The sequence below is a fragment of the Cinclus cinclus genome, chromosome 2, assembly GCF_963662255.1.
Source record: "Cinclus cinclus chromosome 2, bCinCin1.1, whole genome shotgun sequence".
Lineage (NCBI taxonomy): Eukaryota > Metazoa > Chordata > Aves > Passeriformes > Cinclidae > Cinclus > Cinclus cinclus.
In genome coordinates, this window is record NC_085047.1 from 31,047,012 (window position 1) to 31,067,688 (window position 20,677).

The 20,677-nt window shown below is 45.5% G+C and overlaps 1 protein-coding gene across 1 annotated transcript; it reads right to left on the reverse strand.

Annotated features, from left to right (window-relative positions):
• Positions 1 to 6,338: 6,338 nt before the first annotated feature.
• On the reverse strand, positions 6,339 to 9,413 carry LOC134041124 (trypsin I-P1-like). Its single transcript, XM_062487413.1, has 5 exons — positions 9,374 to 9,413; positions 8,493 to 8,661; positions 7,650 to 7,903; positions 6,884 to 7,020; positions 6,339 to 6,488 (listed from the first exon to the last, which is right to left on the reverse strand). Exons 1-5 carry the CDS (start codon positions 9,411 to 9,413, stop codon positions 6,339 to 6,341), a joined length of 750 nt encoding a protein of 249 aa, XP_062343397.1.
• Between the last annotated feature and the right edge of the window lie 11,264 nt (positions 9,414 to 20,677).

The window sequence follows — 20,677 nt, forward strand, 5'->3', positions numbered from 1 at the left end:
GTGCTGTCATGGAGCAGGATGGGGCTGTGTGGCAGCCTGAGCGTGTGCACGGCAATGCACAAAATGGCAGAAAATCGTGGGAAGAGAAGGAGATCTCAGGGATGCATGCTAGTGTCTGTGTCCCCCTGTTTGTCTCCTCTCTAGCCACCCTCACGCTCAGAGACTCTCAACCCTGCAAGCTGCAGTGTGGAATCTCTGCTTATCCCAGTCTGGCCTGGCGTGTTGGCCAGGTATAGGAAAAGCTGCTGACCTGCCAACCTGGTGCCTCTTGCAGCATGACAGAGAAGAGTTCTGTAACTGTATTTCTCTAACTCCAAGGTGGGATCTTAAGGAGAGAACTGGCTGGTTTTGGCTCTGCACTGGGACTGCCCCTTGAGAGACTGCAGCTCAGAGAGATTTCTGAGGAGAAGGGTGTGCCCCACAGGATGTGCAGCTACACACTGACCTTCTCCATGTCACAGAAGAACGGATACTCTCCTCGCCTCTTTATTGCGGCACTCTGCAAAACAGCTCCAGGACACAAATGGACAAAGCTGGAGAAAATCGTATCTTCTTCTTCTTCTTCTCTGCACACAGCCTTGTTGATCTGCCCAAGGCAGTGGGAAATCCCTGTGTGCACAAAGAGAAACTCGTGGTTTGCGTGCTCCGAGTTTGGGTACAGAGGTCTGACAGAGACTCTGCACATCCGTGCTGTGCTCTGTGCCCTCCAATGCACGGCAGTGTAAGGCTGGCCCATTCAAGGCACCAAGTGATCCATCTGCTCAAGGCTGTCATGGGCTTTGCACTGAAGATATTTCCCTGTATCCTGTCAGCAGAGGAGAGCAGCACTACCTCCAGCTCCCAAATCCGCTGCTGCAGGTCTGAGTAGGTCCTATTGGATTCATTTCAACAGCAGCCCAGAGCAGGTTCAGCAAAGACCCTAGATTCCTTCTAAAGAAGTAGGAGGAAAAAAGCAAAGACAGTGGGCTATGTCGTTTAAACCCCAAATCGTTGCAAGACCAGCAGAACTTCAGCACAGAGGAGGCTGGCCCTGATGTATCCCTGGAAATGCTGTCCAATTCCCTGGGGTGTGCAGAGGGCAGGGCAGTGCATAGGGAGCCCTGCAGAAGACACGGTATTTGAGGAGTTAGTGATGTTGAACAGGCATGGCTGCTCTGTAGGGGCCCTGTGTTTAGGTCCTGAGAAGCTTGTACATTAGCATGGGAATCTGCAGGTTGGGAATCACCTGGAGTGCCCTGTGCAGGCCTGTGCTGTACACAGGTGTGTGTTATGCAGGACGGAATCACGCAATGGGTGAGCTACGAAGGGACCTCAGCGGGTCACTGCTACAACCTCCCTGCTCAAGCAGAGACATCCCAGAGCACATGGCACAGGACTGTATCCAGGTGGTTCTGGAAGATCTCCAGAGAGAGACACTCTTCGGGCAATCTCTTCCAGTGCACGGTCACCAACACTGCAAAGCTCTTCCCTCAGATTCAGGTGCAACTTCCCGTGCATCCTGTTCTGCCCACTGCCTCTTGTCCTAGTGCTTGGCATCACAGTGAAGAACCTGGATCCACATCTTGGAATGCTCCCTTCAGATACTTGCAGACATTGTTGAGGTGGCCACTTAGTTGTTTCTTCTCAAGGCCAAACAGGCCCAGCTCCCTCAGCCTTTGCTGACAAAAGAGGTGCTCTCCTCTCTTCATCTTTCTTCTCTCCTGGACATTCTCCAGGAGCTCCATGTCTCTTTTGTACCAAGGAGCCCAGAATTGGACACTGCACTCCACATGTGCCTCACCAGGGCTGAGTGGAGCAGCAGGATCACCTCCCTTGCCCTGCTGGCAATGCTCTTCCTAATGCACCCCAGGACACCACTGCCTTCTTGCCCACCAGGACACACTGCTGGCTCATGGGGAGCTTCTTGTCCACCAGGACCCCCAGCTCCTTCTCTGAAGAGCTGCTTCCCAGTGGGCCAGTCCCCATCCCTTGCTGCTGCATGGGGTCCTGGTGCTGCATGGGGTTAGTTCTCCCCAGGTTAGTTCTCTCCCAAACCCTGCATTTGCCTTTGCTGAATTTCAGAAGGTTCCTCTCTGGCCATCTCTCCAGCCTCTTGAGGTCCCTCTGAAGAGCTGCACAGCCCTCTTCATTATCAGCAATTCTTCCCAACTTGGTGTTATCAATGAACTTGATGAGGAGACTCTCTACCCCTTTCATCTGAGTCACTGATGAGCAGAACACTGGAACCTATGGGAAGTCTCTATTAGCTGCTCAGCTTGCTCACGTCACCTGCAATTTTTTGTTAAGATGTTTGCTGAAGATGAATTGTATGTGGATCAAAGGGTGGAAGGCAGGTGGATCCTGCCCCAGAGAGCACTCCACATGGAGGACTTAGTGATCCACATAACACTTTACCTGAGCAAGCACAGGCTTGTGCTGTGCTCTACGTATTCCTTGGCCACAGAACAACCACAGCCAAGTCGTTGGAACTCAGGAGCGTGTGGGCAGCTCCCACATGGTACTGGCTACTCAAACACCTGCCTGGCCTTGCCTTTATCTACAGGTGCACCAAGAACTTCCCACACAAGCACTCGTTCTGTTTGACAGTGAGAATCATGGGCAAGGGTGACTGGAGTTAAGTAAGTGGAAGTCAGTGGAGTGCAGATTGAAGACAGAAAGAAGAAGGTGGGGAAGGGAAGGGAGACAGAGAGGAGAAGAAGGGCTGGCAGAAGTAAGTGTAGTGCAAGTAAGACTTAAATGCAGAGGGAGGCCTGGAGTGGCAAGGAGAACACAGATGGACAAATAAAGTGTCAGCATCTGAGAAGAGGAGGAAGGCAGGGCTAGGAAGCAGAGGAGCTAATGACTGAGAAGTGATCACCCTGCCTTGTTCAGCAACCAACAAGTGGAAAGCACGTCCTGTATGCACAGGGAGAAGTTTGTGCTCAGATCTCTCAGCAGTCTCACCACTGTGCTCGCCCTCAGCACAGTAGTATGTGCCAGAGTGATTGAGAAAGGCATGTTCTATTGAGAGGGTGATACTGTCTCCTTTTATCTTGCTGCTCTTGAAATGGCTCTCAAAACCCTTCTCCACTGCTGCGTTACCACCTTGTAATGCAGAAGCCAGTAGGGTCAGGCTGGAATTCTTCTCTGTAGGCAGAATGAACCAGTACATAGCTGTGCTGGTGGATTTCTTTTTGGAACACTCCAGATTCACGGACTGGCCTTCCTTTATCACCATGTCTGGAGACTGTTCCAGGGCTAACGCTGGGAAGGAAAACAGGAGCAGTGAGGAGAAGGAAAAAATGGGAAAACTTTGAAGTAGGCACTGTGGGTTGGTAGGGAAAGGCTGAGAAGACATAGGACAGCCAAGGGAGGAGTTCAAGGCCTGGGAAAGAAGCTCTTTAGACCAACAAGTGACTTTCCAATCTCTCTTCAATAGGCAAGATGCAGTCCTGGGCAGATTGTGTCCAAAACCAGGGAACCATCTGTGGGCTGCACAAAGAATGACAAATAGACAGCCATTGCAGAAGATTCATGGATTCCTTCCCACCATATTCCCTGCCTATCCTCAACCCAGGAAGCTCCGCAGAAGGAAGCAGTGCCAGGAAATGGCAACACAGCTGGGAGGGCAGTCAGGGGATGGATGGAGGTGCTCAGGGCTGAGTGAAGTTCACTTACCCAGAGGGGCCAGCATGGCCACAAAGAAACAGCAGGGAACCATGAAGAAAAGGCCCCACCCTCTCAGCAACCTGCCTCTTGTAGCTGCCCAAAGATGTGTGAAGAGAGAGCAGTGAGGGAGGGTGAGACGTCTTGGGGTGGGGCCGGCCAAGAAATGTGAGAAGGCATTGGCTGGCTGGGAACCCTGGGGAATGACACAAACGGTGGCAGGGAAGCAGAAAGCCTGCAGAGATGCAGCAGGTGGAAGGGGAGGACAGGGCGTGTGTGGGTGAGGAGGGAAGGATGGGGTTGTATGGACACAACTGTGCTGAGGTTGCACGGGAGGCTGAGTGGGGCCAAGGCAGAGGAATGCTGGCTGCTCCCCTGCTGCTTCTGAAGTCCTTGGGAGATGGAGCAATGAGGGATAAAGGCCACACAGCTGTCCCTTGAATTTTCCCATGCACTTTCCCCGTCTTCCCCAGACATGGCTGCTTCAGATCCTGCCTGGCCACCCCATGTCCCACCCAGCTGTGTTACAGCTCTTTTGTCTATGCAGCACTGGGAGCAGAGCAAATAACATCAGTGAGAAGAAGGCAGAACTCCAAAAGACACCACCACAGCAGCCCAAGCACTCAGACTTGTGAGGGCGCTCATGGACGTTGCTGTAGGAGAGGAAGGTAAATACCTGTGAAGAGCTGAGGGACAGCCAGGGCCTGGCATGGGAGGAGAGAAGGGATAGGGTGTTACCCACCGGGACAGCCATGAGGGTGACAAGGTGCTGAGCATGGGGGTCAGGGTGAGCTCTCCTTGGTGACAGGAAATAGGCTAAGTACCTCCAGAGATGGCTTCTCCCTGGGACCTAGCAGGGGAGCCCAGAGTGGCTCAGGCTGGTGCTGCCTGTGGCACAAGTGCTTCTGGAGGTTTGGCTTCAGGAACACACTTCATGTGGCAAATCTGGGAATTGCTCAGGGACAGGGAGCATCTGTGCCATTGCCCTGAGAAATGACCTCTACAAGGAGACTTGCATTCCTGGCTGGACTGAGCTTGTCCTCCAGTGGGGCATGGATGCTGCCACTGGGATTCAGCCAGTGAGAGCACTGGCGTCTAAAAGGAGCTGTACCTTGCAATTTCATTCACTCATGCTCTGCCAGTGACACCTTTCTGCTGCTCTGCTCACAGGCTGAGGAGACCCAGACCACCACAGCCTCTCCACTGCGCCCTCAGGTGTTTCTGCTCTCAAGAACATCCCTGTGTGCTCTCCTGCATGGGACAAAATCTGCTCGGGATAGCTGGGGAACCCGATGAGCACAGGGATAACATCTGGGACAGTGGCAAAGGGTGAAAGGAACACAGGGAAGGAGGGACAGGCCATTCTGCCAAGGACTGCTGGCAGCACATTTCCCTCATCCTTCTCCTTCCTGTGCCTAGAGCTCTGCCTGACAATAGGGAAGGAGAAACAAGTGGAAATGGCCTAGGATCCCTGGTGGAACTTCTGCCTCATACTGCTGGGGAGGAGAACGCTTGTGGGGTTTCACTCAACTCAGTCTTTCTCTGAAGGAGAAATTTCAGTGGAAGTCTTGAGAAGAACGGTATGCAGGTGCCAAGCAGGAGGCAGGATTACGAGGTGGAACTGTGGCACAGTGCTGTGTTCTGAATACACTAAGAGAATGATGTTGATAACAGTGTTTTAGATGCAGTTAAGCACTGCTTACCCCAAATCCAGGACTTGACAGTGTCTCATGCTCTGTCAGTGAGCAGGTGCACAAGCAGCTGGAAGGGAGCATTTCCAGGACAGCTGACCCAAACTGGCTAGAAGGGTATTTCCTAACACTCAGCCTCATGCTCAGTATGGAAACTGAGGGGAGCTGCCCAGGTGCTGCCTATCACAGCTCAGAGACGGGCTGGGCACCATTTCAGTGGCTGGTGAGTGACAGGAGTGTGCCTCACAAGGATTTACTTGACTTTTACAGCTCTCTCTTCTCCTTTTTTATTTACTCCTGTTATGGCTCAGTTTGTATCTCAACCTGTAAGTTTTACCCTTTTTCCCATCCCACCAGGGAAAAGGGGTCTTGAGTGAGTGGCTGTAACAGCTTGTGACTGACTGGGCTTAAACCACAACCACCTGAGCAGCAGACAACATCTCTGTGTCCCCACAGCTATGGCATGGGCTGCAGCTCCCCTGACCAAGACTGCACTTTTCACTGCAGGAATGGATTTAAAGTTTCTGTTCTTTTACGAAAATTTATGAAAGCATTAGATTCCAATGGGGTCTTTCAATCTATTTTATACTGAGAATAATAAAGTGTAGGTGAGTTAGGGCCGGCCTTGTGTCTTGCAGCAAGCACAATCCTCTGTAGTGGGGGGAGTGGACAGCTACTAGGAGGTGGCAGAAACCTGAAGTAGCCGTTTCATTGTGAGAAATTTGCAGGAGCTGACATAAATGAATAAAGGACTTCTAAAAAAGACTCTGCAAAGTGTTCCAAGGCCCTGTCAACTGAGGGGCACTAAAAACAAATGTTTTCCCATGAGTGATGTTCACTGCTGCTGTGCTCCATATCACAGCCTATGGAAGTTCCGAAAGAAACAGTGCACCAAGTAGGGGTACCTGAAAGCCTTTATTAATTTTTCATAATTTTTGCTTATCCAAATCCAAAATAACAGAAACAATTATGATAAAATACAGGTCACACCAAACGAGCGTCTCAGTTGGCAGCCATGGTGGACTGGATCCAGGAGACGTAGTTGCAAACCTTGGTGTAAACTCCGGGATAGCCCTTCTGGGCACATCCAATACCCCAGGAAACAATGCCCTGGAGCTGTCCATTGCAGACCACAGGACCGCCGGAATCTCCCTGTGCACACAAAGGATATGGACATTCAGCCAATGGCATCAGCCTAAGCAATGAGCCAGAGATCCCGGAGATCGCTGACTTTGGAAGAAGCCCTGTCAGGTTCCTGTGCACACAAGTTCTACCAAGGCTGTTTGTGATTCACACTCTCCACCTGATGCTACCAGGCCTGACTTGAGCTCCAAGGGCAGCACAGCTAAGGGTGAGCCAGCTGCCTGTTTTTGCCGGATGCGGAGCTTGGCAAACATTCCGGATATGTGTGCCTGAAGCCTCTGCTGTCATTCAAAAACTCAGATTTGCCAGTGCAGTGAGTAGAGCTGACTCTGTAATGTGAAGGCCGCTTCAGCTGGGAAAAGGCAGGAGAGAAATGACTGGGAAAGGAAGGGCAGATGATTTACCTGGCAGGAGTCTTTTCCTCCCTCCAGGAATCCCAGACAGATCATGTTCTTGGTAATTTGCCCAGGGTAGGCATTAGAGCAGTCGGAGGCAGAGAGGATTGGAGCCTTCAGGCACTGCAATTTGTCTGGGTAGTTAGCTACAAGGAAATAGAGAGAGATGGTTGATGGCATTGCTGAGTCCTTTTCAGAGCTTGCAGAAGATCTCGGCAGAAAAGCAAATGCTGGACACCCTGCTCTAGCAGCCATCCTGCTTCCTCTCAACAGTAAGCATGGCATGGATTCCTTCTGTAAAGATGGAACAAATTCTACCCATGGGCCTACCATTCTACACTGCAGCCACCTTAACTTTCCTGGCACCTGGAAGCTCATCAATTGGCAAGAGTGGGGTCACTCTTGTCATACATACACTGGAAGAAACCTGAGCCTCGGGAGAAGCTTCCTCTCCTCTTGTCTAGGTTTAGATCTCCTCAGTGGAATAGACACCACTCACCACGCACATCCCTGATCTTTGGTGTGAGAGAATGGAGGTCTCTAGTAGGAACTGTAGATCCACACACAGTCCCGGGTTTCCCCCTTATTCTCAGAGAGGGGAGAACTCTGTTGACATTAGCTGAATCCACTGTGCAGTCCCTACACTGACCCATCGCTCATAAACCTGTCCCGCAGCACTACCCTGTGTTTAGCCTGTCCTGCTGGGGATAAATGGCGATGTCTTGGAGACTGTCCCGCACCCCCAAGGGTCTGCACATTCCCCCAGAGTACTCACAGCCACTGCTGAGAGTGTTGCCCCAGCCGGAGATCAGGCAGGTGGTGCCGGTGGCTGCGCAGCTGGTAGGCAGAGGAATGGTTTGGACAGCACTGTTGAGCACAGCTGGGGTGGACAGCTTGATGAGCATGATGTCATTGTCCAGGGTGTAGGGGCTGTAGCCAGAGTGGCGGATGACTTTAGCAGAGTTGATGAACTGCTGGGTGGATTCGGTGAGTCCCAGGTTGTATTTCCCGAGCTGCACTTGGATGCGACTGGAAAAGAGAAGGCACAGCGTGTTCTTTACTGCTACTGGCAGGTTGAGAGAAAGCTCCCAGTCACAGAGTGCACTCGCTCCAACATCACTGCCACAGAAGCCTTCTGGGGCAGGGGATCTTTCTTGTCCTGCAGGGAGCCCTGGGGATCCACACCGAGATTTTAACCCACTCCCAGTACAGGTGGTGAATTTCTGCAGGTTTGTGAATGCATGACAGCAGTTGAATACAGAGCAGCACTTTATTCAAATGTTCTGGGACCAGGCAAACTGCTCTAGCCTGACCTCATTCCTCTTCCTGTTCTCCAGGGACAATGCTTTAGCAAGATTCATGCAATTGATAAGAAATCACAGCCCAGAACTCGCTGCTTGATTATCCCATTGTTATTTCAGAAGTGTTCTGCTTTCACAGAAACATTTGCAGAAGTGGCAAACCCCTCAGGATGCCTTGTCCCAGCATCCTGAGTGATCCACCCATCCCTTGGCTGTCTCCGGTCAGAATGGAGGCACTTAACATATTTCTATCTCGTAGCTCAGAATTCCTGCTAGAAGTGAAGTGGGTTATAGAGGGATGTAATTCTTGCACTCACGATTTGTAGCAGTGAGCAGCCGACACGACCCACTGGTTGCTGATGAGGGAGCCTCCACAGAAGTGATATCCAGCATTCAGGGACACCTGATAGGGCGCAGCGTTCTTTGCACAGGGGTAACCTCCCACAATCTTGTCATCATCCTCTTCAGCAAAGGTGGGGAAGGCAACTGGGAGACAAGCAGTGCCATGTGTCAACAGCTGGCCTAAGGTAATGTGGCCTGTCCCGTGCCCTGTGACTGCCTGTCAGAAGTCCCTCACTTGTAGGTTCCCCCGCTATGGACACTCAGGGCAGCAGTGGTGGGCAGGACTAAGGCACGTGCATTTGCTGCAGCCTGAAAGAAGGGATCAGAGTTACACTGGTGCCTCGGGTTTCTGTAACTGAAGCCCTGCTGGCTACTCGCCGAGGGAACATAAGGACGTAGAAATGTCCTTGTTGGATCGGATCACGGGTGTGTCTTTCCCAGGATCCTGTCCACTGAAACAGTCACGGCTTGACTGAGGGAAAAAGTAAGAGCAAGTGTGCAGTGATATTTCCTTGGAGCACCTACCCAGGGTCCAAAATTTTGCAGTTGCTTTAGGACTTCCTAGGCCAGAAGTATTCCCTGTGCACTCCTTAGTCCTGAAGATGGAGGCAGCCTTTTTCTGAAGCTATGGCCCCATCTCTACAGCTGGGTCAGGACCCCCTGTGAAGGCATTCATTCCCCACCTTGTGGCACAAGGCATTATGAACGGACAGAAAATGGAAGTTGCAAGGCTCTGCCTTCAATCTTCTGCAAGTTGACACTGGACTTGGTTTTCCCTCATTAGGCTACCTTGCAGTTTTGCTCAGAAAATCAGCTTCCTATTAAATGAGAGAAATAGAAATAAAAGTATACTCACCAGCCACCCCAATGAAGGCGAGAAGCAGCAGACACTTCATGGTCTTGATTCAGCCTCAAGCACAGAGTGGATGACTGGATGTGGGAGCTGCTAGAAATACGTTTTTGGTAATGGCCTTATCTCTAGTCCAAGGTTTTCTCCAGACAAAAAGTACACAGTGGAAAATTTGAAGATCCAAATGTGGGCATTAGCAGGCATTGGTAGAATGTACAAATAACATACTCGTTAATCATAAACCTCTGCTAAGATAGAGAGCTATTTTAATTATTCCATCAGGTAGCCTTCAACCTAAAAATACATTTTGGCTTTGGAAGATGTGTAGTTGTTTGTGTCATTCTTATACCCAGCACCTCAACTCTCAGGCCTCTTTCAGATTCCTCTGTGCTGATTGCATCTTTCTTAAAAATGCATGTTTTTACCTGAAGTTGCATACTGTAGGTAGTGGACAAAATTATACAATGCACTTATTTGACAAATAAATGAAAATCCAGCAAACCCAGTGGTTAACTTTGTTAAGTTTATTTTAGCAAATCCCTTTACCTGAATAATGTGTGGTTTTATCATGTGTTTTCCTAAATAAATATTTTCCTCCACTGTAATTTCAAAGGGGTGGATAATAAAGCTATCTTGTACCTCCCCATCATTGCTTCGCAAGTTAAAATAATTCCAATGTGAGAATGCTCAGCATCTCCCTTTTCTAATTTCTCTCTCCTACCCTGTATTAAAATATCTGCCTAAGTACCAAACCATGACTTATTCATCTTTGGAATGTTCTACAGAGACTCACTTTTACTGCACAAGTGTTTTAGTACGGTGCTGATGTTTATGAGTGTAATGTAGATGAGCAATAATCCTGTGAACACAAATAGTGAGATCTTCTGAAATCTCTTTCTGCAGGAGTGGGGATTTCTGTCATGACACAAAGTATACTAAAGCCTAATGCTTTGCTGAATAATCATGTTCCTTCCCCAAGCAGCTGCCAACTTCATCATGTTAGCGCCTGAAGGACACAGGATTCTCTCCAGAGACATAAAGAGAAGCCATAAGTTTGGAGATGCTGGAATAACTTGAGAGACTAAATAGGAATACTCTTCCTACTCCATTTCTTGATTAAATTTTTTTGTGGGCTCTGGATGACTGATATGCACTGTGTGACTGTCCAGATGGAAATTTTTGTTCATGTTGAAGTTCAAGTCCAAGGCTGGGGACTCCTCCAAATGGATGCGTGAATTCTGTGGCCTTTAAATTGGTATTAGTGCACAGCTTTCTTACAAGCACGTTTTATCCTGTGAAAGAAAGAAGGATTAGAAGCTTCCTGTGGGAAAGGAAAATGTCCATAATAGGACTAAGAGGGTCAAAAATTGCCAAAGCTGTCCCATCTCATTGTAAGTAAGTGGAGCAAGATAATTTTCCAGTTTACAACAGTGTTTAGTTTGAAATTTCTAATTTATTTTTCCAAAACTTACCATTGGCACAGGCAAATGGATATCATCAGATGTTGATGAATGCTGCTCAACGTTAAGTAGACCCATTGTAATGTTTTTTGCCAGGTCTTTCAAAGAATACTATTAAGGATATGAATTTCTCTTTTCATGTATTGTTGCTGCAGTAGATAGCTGGTGGCCCCAGGGGCACAGGAATTGGGAGGTCTGATGAGTGAAGGGCAGCTGTGTTAGGTATTATTTATGAACAAGCAATGGCAGCTTATACTTCTAGAACTTCGTGTTCCTAGTTCAAATATTTCAGTCAGGTGTATCAACACTGGACTCAGATAAAGGAAATACATTTGTCCAGGCTGATGCAAGATCCTGGGAAAAAGAAACCTGTTAAAACGTTGGGCTGACAGAGATAAAGCTTCCTAGGAACATAAATCAGGAGGAGTTTCTTAGGGTAGTCCTTTTATACCTCACAGAACTTGGTGGTGGGGATGGCATTGATTCTCTCTTCCCACCTGCCTCTTTTCTGGGAGAAGCTGGTACATTTTCCTAAGCTTCTTATTCTCCAGTTCTCCACACCTGAACAAAACTGCTGTCACAGCCTATTGCCTTGTTCTCTATGCCTGTATTTCTCTTTCACTGATGGCCACAATGCTTCTCTTCTATTTCTTTCCTTGCCAAAGACATGGATTCTTAGTGTCCTAGAGAGAAAGAGGATGTAGGACGTGACAGGGATTTATAAAATTATGAGTGGCCTGGATTGCCTGGGGAGCAATAGATTGCTTATTGTCCCTTAGGGAATAGCATCCAAAACTTGGTGGGGGTGGCTTGTTCAGAGTAAGCAAAGGCTATTTCCTCTACTTTAGGAAAGCTATGAAGTTCTTTCCACAGGTTATTGTGGATGCACAATATTTACATGGCCTCAAAAATAGAAAGGATACATGGAATAAAAATCCTTGGTGGGCTATGAGGTTGAAGGACATTGATCCAATCTCCCAGGAATGGCCTGGTGTTGGAATGTTCCCTGCTACTACAGCTCAGCAAGAGACCAAAGATTATTACATCTCTCTCTGGACTCTCACCCTTCTGCCAGTGTGTCACCAGTCACCCAAAGAAGGACAGTCAGAGCTGCTTAAGTCCTGGAAAGGTTTGGAGAGTTACCCAAATTAATGCCTACATTTGCAGCATAGAAGATCTCTTGGGAGCCCATTTTGAGCAGGATGGGAGGACACAGTTCAGGTCTGACCTGACAAAGATGTGTGTTAGAAGGCAGATTTATCTGACAGTGCTGCTGGGCTGTTCTTGTTCAGGCAGATATGGAAGTAGAGATAGGGCTTAAATGATGGGAACACTTGCCCTAGTGATTCTGAGTTATAAAGGGTTTGCTGAGGGAGTAAAATACCTGTCTTTCCTGGGAAACATAAAGGCTACTGAGAACACTGCTTTCCGTACAACTTCTCTTCTCTCTGTCTCTCAGAAAGGATACCTAGATAAAGATGCTTATGTCTTCCTTCCCCTAAAGCTTGTTCTTGTACTGCTTGCATCATGATTTAAATCTGATCCAGAAAGCAACTCGTGGTGATGCGCATTTTCTTCTCCAGCCTTTGAGAAAATTTCCCTGTGTCCTGGAAATTCTCCAGTTCCCTTGGTGTAATTTGTTACTGTCCTCTTCTTGCTTCCTTCTCCAAGGCAGAGAAACCAGGCATCTAGAGAGGAGTGTGGCCAAGCAAGTCTGCGGTGACCAAGATACAGTGTCCAGTTTTGGCGGAAAAGGAATTGGGAAAATAGGAGAGGGAAGGGCAGAGTCATAGAGAAAAGAGAGGCTCTGGGATGGTTAGAAACATTCCCCAAGGAGAGCTCCTTGTCTTCTTGCACTACCATTTACTGTCACAACCTGTTATTGTCTCCTTAAGTCATGTAATCATCCTTTTCTTCTTCTGTCATCTTCTTCCACTACCTATTCCATTGACTCCTCTTTTTAAAATTCTGCTACCTTCTTCCACTGTCTTCTTTTCTGTCTCTTCCTTCCCTAGTTAGGCTTCTTTTCTTCACCACTGTCAGCCCTTTGGCTGACATCCTCTGTCAACTTTTCCATTGCCATGTTCTATTCTTCTGCCATATTCTTTTGCCACTTTCTTCAGCTGCCTCCTCTTTTTCTTCTTCCACTGCCTCCTTTTGCTGCCTCTTTCTGTCCCTTCCTCTGTCATCTTCTACAGCACATCATCCACAGCCTTGTTCCTCCTCCTATTCTTCCAGTACTATCTTCTGACATGTTCTTCTGCTACCTTATTCCACTCTGTTCTTCATCCCCTTCTCGTTGTCTTCTACTGCTTCCATCTTCCTTACCCTTCTTTTGCCACTTTCTTCCACTGTAACTCCTTCATATTATTCTACTGCCAGTATATCTTTTTTGGGTGGAGCACACAGGCTATATCAGTATCCCTGAATCCAAAAGCCTAGAGATCAACTTTGAGTGTCCCTTAATGCTTTCTGCAAGAGGGTCTGCTAGAGGCTCTGGAAGAGGCTTCAGATAGGAGCCTCAAATGCTTCTGTAATTGGCAGGGAGAGGGAGGGAGGGAGGGAGGGAGGGAGGGAGGAAGGAAGGAAGGAAGGAAGGAAGGAAGGAAGGAAGGAAGGAAGGAAGGAAGGAAGGAAGGAAGGAAGGAAGGAAGGAAGGAAGGAAGGAAGGAAGGAAGGAAGGGAAGGAAGGAAGGAAGGAAGGGAGTTTCCCCCCATGTTTGCTCTGCAAGAAGAAAAGGCAAAACATGTAATTATTAATAGTTCCCAATAGATGGCTCTCAAAACACAGAGGTGACAGCAATGCTGAGCATACAGATCAGATTAATTTCAAGACTAGTGATTCTATCAGATCATAAGCTGATAAAAATGGATGCTTTTCTCTTTTGTTTTGAAAATACGCAATAATTATTTTGTTGCATCACACTTTGGTCAGATCTGTAGTTATTTCAACCCTTCATTCCCACACTGGCACCAAATAAGTATCATTAGGCTTTAAGGTGAAAAACCTTTGTAGGTTTAGGTAAGAATTCTTTAATTCTTAAAACGAAGTATAACAGTAACAGAAAAAGAAAACACAAGAAACACAATGTGCAGTTGCTTACCACCTGCTGAGCATTGCTCAGCCTGTCCCTGGGCAGTGATTAGTTCTGTTTGTCCAACTCCACCCAGTTTATATTCTAAGGATGATGTTCTGTGGTGTGGGATATCCTGTTGGCCAGTTAGTGTCAGTAGTCCCCACGGCTTCTTATTCACCTCCTTGCTGGTAGAGCATGGAAAGCTGAAAAGTCCTTTACTTGGAATAAGCACTACATAGGAACAAACAAAACATCAGTGTGTTATCAATATTATTCTCATATTAAGAACATAGTGCTGTACCAGATACTAAGAAGAAAATTACCTCTGCCAGCCAAAATAAGGACAGTCACCTACTCCGTCTCCTCCTTCATCTTCTCCTAATCTTCCAGCATTTTCTTCCATTGCCTCTTCCTTCCTTTCTGCTGCTATCTTCTTCCACTGACTTATTCTATTCTACCTCTTCTGTCTCCTCTTCCTTTTCTTCTTACACCACCATCTTCTGCCACTTTCATCCTCTGCTTTCTTCTGTGGCCTTCTCCTCATGCTGGCTTCTTCCCTTGCCTCTGGCTCTTTTACCAACATCTTCCATCAAGTTTTCCACTTTTTTTTTTGCTGTCTTCTTCCGATGCTTTATTCTACCACCTTCTCTGTTCCCTCTACCTTCTTTTCCTCTGCCATCTTCTTCTGTCACCTGCACCACCACATCCTCCTTTTCTTCTACCACCTTTTTCTGGTGTTTTCTTCCATCACTTACCTCATCACATTCTTCATCACTTCATTCTTTCCTAATTCCAGCATCTTCTTCCATTGCCTTCTCTCACATCCTCCTTTTCTTCTTCCATCACAAACTTTTGCTGCATTCTGTTACATCTGCCCTTTCTTCCTTCACTGCATTTTTTCACCACTGCCATTGCCTCCTCCACTTCTTCTGTAACCTTTTTCCTTCACCTCCTTTGTTGTCTCTTGCTTCTTCTTCCATTGCCTATAGCACCACTGTCTTCTATTTCCTCATTAGTTGTTTCTTCCTTCCTTACTTTCACAGCCTCCTCCTTCCTCTCCTTCACTGTCTTCTTGCATAGCCTCCTTTTTCTCTTCTTCCAATGTCTTCTGCCACCTTCCTTTATTGCCTTGTCTGTAGCCTTCTCCTTCTCTTCTTACATTTTTTTCCACCTCTTCTATTTCCTTCTTTTTTATTCTGTGATTTTCTTTCTCTGCCTTTTATTGTTCCCTCCACCATTGCCTCCTCCTTCTATTTTTCTGCCTGGTTCTGTCGCCTTCATCTGCCACAGCCACCTTCCAACACAAATGCATTCCTTCTACCACCTCCACCTTCTTCTGTCTTCTTCCACCACCATTTTTCGATGTCTCCTTCCACCACTACTGCCTTCATGCACTGCCTGTCTCTGCTGTCTTTCTCCACTGCTTTCTGTTGCCACCAGCTCCTGTCAATGCAGTCTGCTGTCACATTCCGTCACTGCCTCCTGTTGCTGTCTTCTGCCACCTCCTACTACTGCCACCTTCCACTGCTGAATTAATCAGTCACTGCCTCCATATGCCAAAGCTGCCTTCTGTCTCACTGCCTTTACCTCTGCATTTCACCACCATACCATTCCACCCTTTAGCCAATGTATCCTGCCACCTTTGGCCTCCTCCACTTTCCATTCCTTCCACCTTCCTTTATTCACCACCTTCTTCCAGATTCTTCTGTCACCTACTCTGTCATCTCATTCACCATCTTCTTCTCTTCCCACCTTTTTCTACCTCCTCTCTTACATCACTTCCTCTTGTCACCTCCTCCATGTCTGCTTCTGCTGCAGCCCTTTGCAACTTCTTTTGCCACCTTCTCCATTGCCTCCTCCTTCTGCACCTCCATGGCCTTCTGCTGTCTGCTGCCACTCCTTGCTTCTGCCAGCTCTTCCATAATTTCCTCATTTTCTTCTACATTTCCAATACATCCTAGAGAAACTGTAATTGGCAAGTCCAATAATCGTAACTGTAGGTGTTAATGACTGTATAGGAACGTCTGTGTCAACTCATTGGCAAATGATTACATTGGAAAACTTGTATTTTTAATTATAATTATGAGAGAAGTGTTGTCTTTTAACAGCATAAAGAAAAAAGTTTTTTCCCCCTAGAATATTGCTCAGTGGTACAGGTCCTAACTCTGCCTCTGACAGTAATCTTGTACTGTTTCACTGATCTTTGAGTAAATAACTTCACCATTCTATCTATTTATCTTCCTGATGTTTTTGTGTGTCTTAGCTATACATACTGGAGGTCTTAAGACAAGGGACATTTTACATTAGTTATTTTCACTTATATTTATTTCACTTTTCATTTCATGAAAGAAATACAATGGGATGTTTATAGCAAAAAGTGGTACTGAAGTGTCATATCCAGTTTTAGTGTCTATATGCATTGTGCTCTTTGACAATCAGGAGATGATTTCATAGAATCACAGAATACTTTTTGCCTGAAGGAACATCCAGGAGGTGGAGGTCTGTGGTCCAACCTCCAACTTAAAGCAATTCCAGTTTATAACCTAGCAGAGGTTGCTTAGGGGCTTAGCTGTTTGACAATTGGAAACCTCCAAGGAGGGAGTTTCTGCAATCTTTCTGGCCACTCTCTGTTCTGGTACAGCAGGAACCTTAAGGGCAAATTCTTTTCATTTAATTCCTGCAACCAGTAACCATTTCATCTTGTCATTATAGCATGCACTGTCCCAATTTCTCTAAAGCTGCCTTTTTTGGTAGTGAAAGGTTGGAATTACACCTCCCCTATCCCCACCTGCCCTTAACTTTTTTCTCTCCAAGCCGAAGAATAGCAGGTCTCTTCTTTATTCTAGTATGTCACGTGCCACCTAATCATCTTGGAAACTAATCAACTTGTTGGCCATCTGTTGGAAATTCTCAGGTATTTGACACTTCTTTTGCATGGAGGGGAAAGTGTGAACAAAAGTGGACTTTATTCAGCCCTTTACAATAATCAGCTGTCCATAAGGAGGAGAAGGGGTTAGTCATCATAGTCAGTAACACAGATCAAGCAGCAAATGGATAAAAAATACTTTTTGCTAATGGCATAATAGATGTACTATTGACCTAGCAATGATAAAGAGTCTATGATCCATCTTGCCCTTAATTATCAAAGAGACAGATAATCTTTTCACTAGTTTTATGTGTTTCAAGAGAAATTTAACTATTTTTCTTAGCCTAGGAAGCAAGGTAAGAATAATTTTGCATTTTTCCCAGAAACTTAAATTGTTGTAGAGTAAAAGCGTCCTGGAACATGTGAGGTTTTTATCTTCAAGTAATAATTACAGCATCTTAGCATATTAGATTATTTCTGTAGTGTGTGCTTGTTGACCAGTAACATTGGTGTTTGGAATGCATGAGAGAATGGGCAGGTCCAAGTCCCAATTCTTTGACAGTTGTACGATCATTTTCATTAGCCAATATGGTAAGAGTCAAATAATTTACTAAAGTCTGTTGTTACTGTTACTCACACACAAAACTAAATCATTCCTTGAAATGCACATCAAGTACCATGCCCAGGAGATTTTCATTGAAATGTATTGTGCTGATTTAAAAATCCATCCTCTTGGATACACCTGCATCTGAATGAGAGGAGCACACATGCATTTTCCCTGCAGGTGCTTCAGGGGAACCTCTGTCTCTGAAGGAAAATGTAAGTAAGCCACCAGCTCACTTAGGGCAAGTGAAAACTAGAGTTTTCACTCTAGTGAAAAAAATTATGGCCTGGAAGTACGGTTCTTGACTGAAATCAAGGACCAGATAAATTCCAGTGAAACATAACACAGAATCATAGAATTATGGAATAATACAATCATAGAATATTAAGGGACTGGAATGGACCTTAAAGACCATGTAGTCCCAACCCCTTTTCATCCCCCATCATATCTCTAGGTCACTAGTTTAGCACTTTAGTTCTCATGCTATTCACGCAGCCTCTTCTTATGCCCATGACTGATCCCTCTTCATTAGCCAGTTGTCTTGCTATAGACCAGCAAATGAATGTGGCATTGAAATGTTCTGGGTTTCAACATAAATTAGAGGTGAAACTTCAAGGGTTTTGTGGACCTTGCACTTAACATTGATGTCTCAGTTCTAGTAAAACTATAACATGGCATTTTACAATTGTAGAGGGGACTTTTCAGATGCAGCTCATAATTTATTATAGCGTGTAAATCTGCAGAGAGGTTAGGAAGAATTCCGGCAGGACAAATTTCCTAAGCTTTTAATTAATTCAGAAAACTATTCTGGCTTTGTGAGAGCTTTTCACTATTTTCTTCCCCCTACCCAAATGCGTTATTAACTTTCTAAGGCCTATGAATTAAAGACTCAGACGATTGCTTTCTACTTACTATATATTATATGAGGTGTTACTAGTATGACACTCAAGACACTCTCAGGAGTGAGGCTAATCAAGAACAGAACTCTCACTTTAAAGATTACCAATGTCACAGAGTCTGGAGTCAGCCAGGCTTCCCCAGCAGCAGTCCAGTCTTGTCTCGATCTCACGCAATGAAGCTCTTGCAGAGAAGTTCATTTTGAGTAAGCATTAGTTAATTTTTATACCTTTTTGGTGTAGATAACATAAGTAGGCACAGGGCATCAGTGCCTGGAAGAGTTGTTGCTGACTCCTAGTTTTCTGCAAAGTAAATTCTTTATCACAGTTTCTTTATTTTGCACCCACCTATTTGCTTTGTGGATTTTTTTTTGCTTTATTTTTTTTTTCCTGAGAGGAACATGTCCTTATAAATAAGACTGTTCCCAAGAGAATTCTGTCACTGTGGAAGACATGTTTGCCAGTAAAATAGGTGATAGATTTGCTAAAATACTCTGTTATGGAAAACCTTTGCCATTGTTACCTATCATTCTTCACTGCAGTGGCTGAAAATGATGATTGATGCCATCCATCTCTTGTACAGCACAAGTTAACATTTTCAATAATGAGTTGGGCAGTTGGACAGAGTGCACCCTCAGCTACTTTGCAGATGATACAAAACTGGGATGACTGATTGATACACTTGTTGAGAGAAAGGGATCATCCTGTAGGTGGGAAAGAATAACCTCATGTACCAAAGTTGGAAAGCAGCTTTGCACAAAAAAAAAAGGATGTAGGAGTCCTCAAGGAAAAGTTGAAGTCAGCAGCATGCCCTTGCAGCAAGTAAGGCCGACAGCATTTCTGTCTGCACTAAGAAAAGTATTCCCAGGTCAAGGAAGTTATTACCCCTATTATGCACCAGCAAGATCACATCTGAGATACGTATTCAGTTCTGCACAAGAATTATATGGACATGCTGGAGCAAGTCCAACAAAGGGCCACTAAGATCATGAAGGGACTGGAGCACCTTTCCTAGGAGAGGGTGAGAGATCTGGGATTATTTAGCCTTAAAAAAGAAGGTTCAGGAAGAACCTTATTGATGGGTATGAATGTCTGAATAAAGAAAACAACATCAGCTATTCTCAGTTGTGTTAAGAGACATAAATTCAATTCCAGAAAATTCTGTTTAAACATACCCCCCTCATTTTCTTACTGTAAGGGTAGTCAAACACAGGAACAAGTTGCCCAGCTATGTTGTACGACTCTTGAATATCTTTGGATATTGAATACCTTTGGAGATGTTTCAAACCTGATTGAATACTGAACAAGCTGCTCTAGCTGACTATTGTTCAAGAGCAAAGGTCAGCCTAGATGATTTCCAGAGATCCCTTCCAAACTCAAGATATTCACTGTGATTCCAAAAATGGTATCTCAAAGCTGAAGAGTCTTAAATATTCTTTTAAGTTTTGAGATGTTTGCATAAATATATGATAATTTCTAAATTGACTCCCACACACCCAAGAAAAAGGAAGATATGTTTTTCTGCATCAAATAAGTTTATTCTTTGTATCTGCACTACATTTCAACTTTCCTTTTGGAGGTTGCTGTTATGCTTCCTGCAGTGCACTAAAGGAAGATACATTTAAAACAATAAAATTGTTCCATTAAACTATATGGGTTTATGATTGAGGTCTTGCTCTTCTAGTACTCCTATTAAGTTGGAAGAAGCAAATCCTAGTCCTAGTCTCATAGGAATAGTTATGTTACTTGCTGAAACTACCAGGAATATATATTCCATTTACTGACTTTGAAGTCAACTAGGAGAGAGTTTATGTGCCATTTTAGTTGCAAGACTGCCATTTCTGTCACCATTATTCCTATAAAAAAATGACATAGAGCACTGCAAAATAAAAACTTCACTTATCCTTGACCCTGTAGACATACAAGATATCATCAAATTTTGGAACCTATGCCTATCCCAGCCCAGAACTACTTCAAGTTATAGGTCCCCCTCAAATCCTAATGCTGATTTACTGCTTACTTTCTCTTGAAGAAGCTAAACAGAAGAGACAGCTAAGTCTGTAATGGTTACTTCTGAAATTTGTAAGCTTGTGTAAATCAATTGCTTTAAAAGACACAACCTATTATACAAATCCCACTTAACAACCATTAAAGCTAAATGAATTCTAAACAGACAGAGGAGTTATCCTGTGGGCCACCATTAATTCACTAAGCAACTCTCTCTTCCTTCACCTTTCTGTTTCTCTTCTGCATTTTTTCCCTCTTTAATCTTGTCAAAATTCCTGAGGAAAATAAAAACAGTTGAACGTGTTTTCCCATAGGGAACAGAGCTGAGAAGAATTCATCTCACTGTTTCCTGAAGACAGCATAGGAAACCAGGATGGGTTTGAAGGAAAGATTCTGTGGG

Excerpts from the sequence above, each read along its gene's own strand:
- LOC134041124 (XM_062487413.1), bottom strand. The coding sequence starts at position 9,413 with ATGAAGTGTCTGCTGCTTCTCGCCTTCATTGGGGTGGCTG. Across the intron at positions 7,904-8,492 it reads GCTGCTCACTGCTACAAATC|TCGCATCCAAGTGCAGCTCG; the intron begins GTGAGTGCAAGA and ends TCTCTTTTCCAG. Across the intron at positions 6,489-6,883 it reads GAGGAAAAGACTCCTGCCAG|GGAGATTCCGGCGGTCCTGT; the intron begins GTAAATCATCTG and ends TTGTGTGCACAG.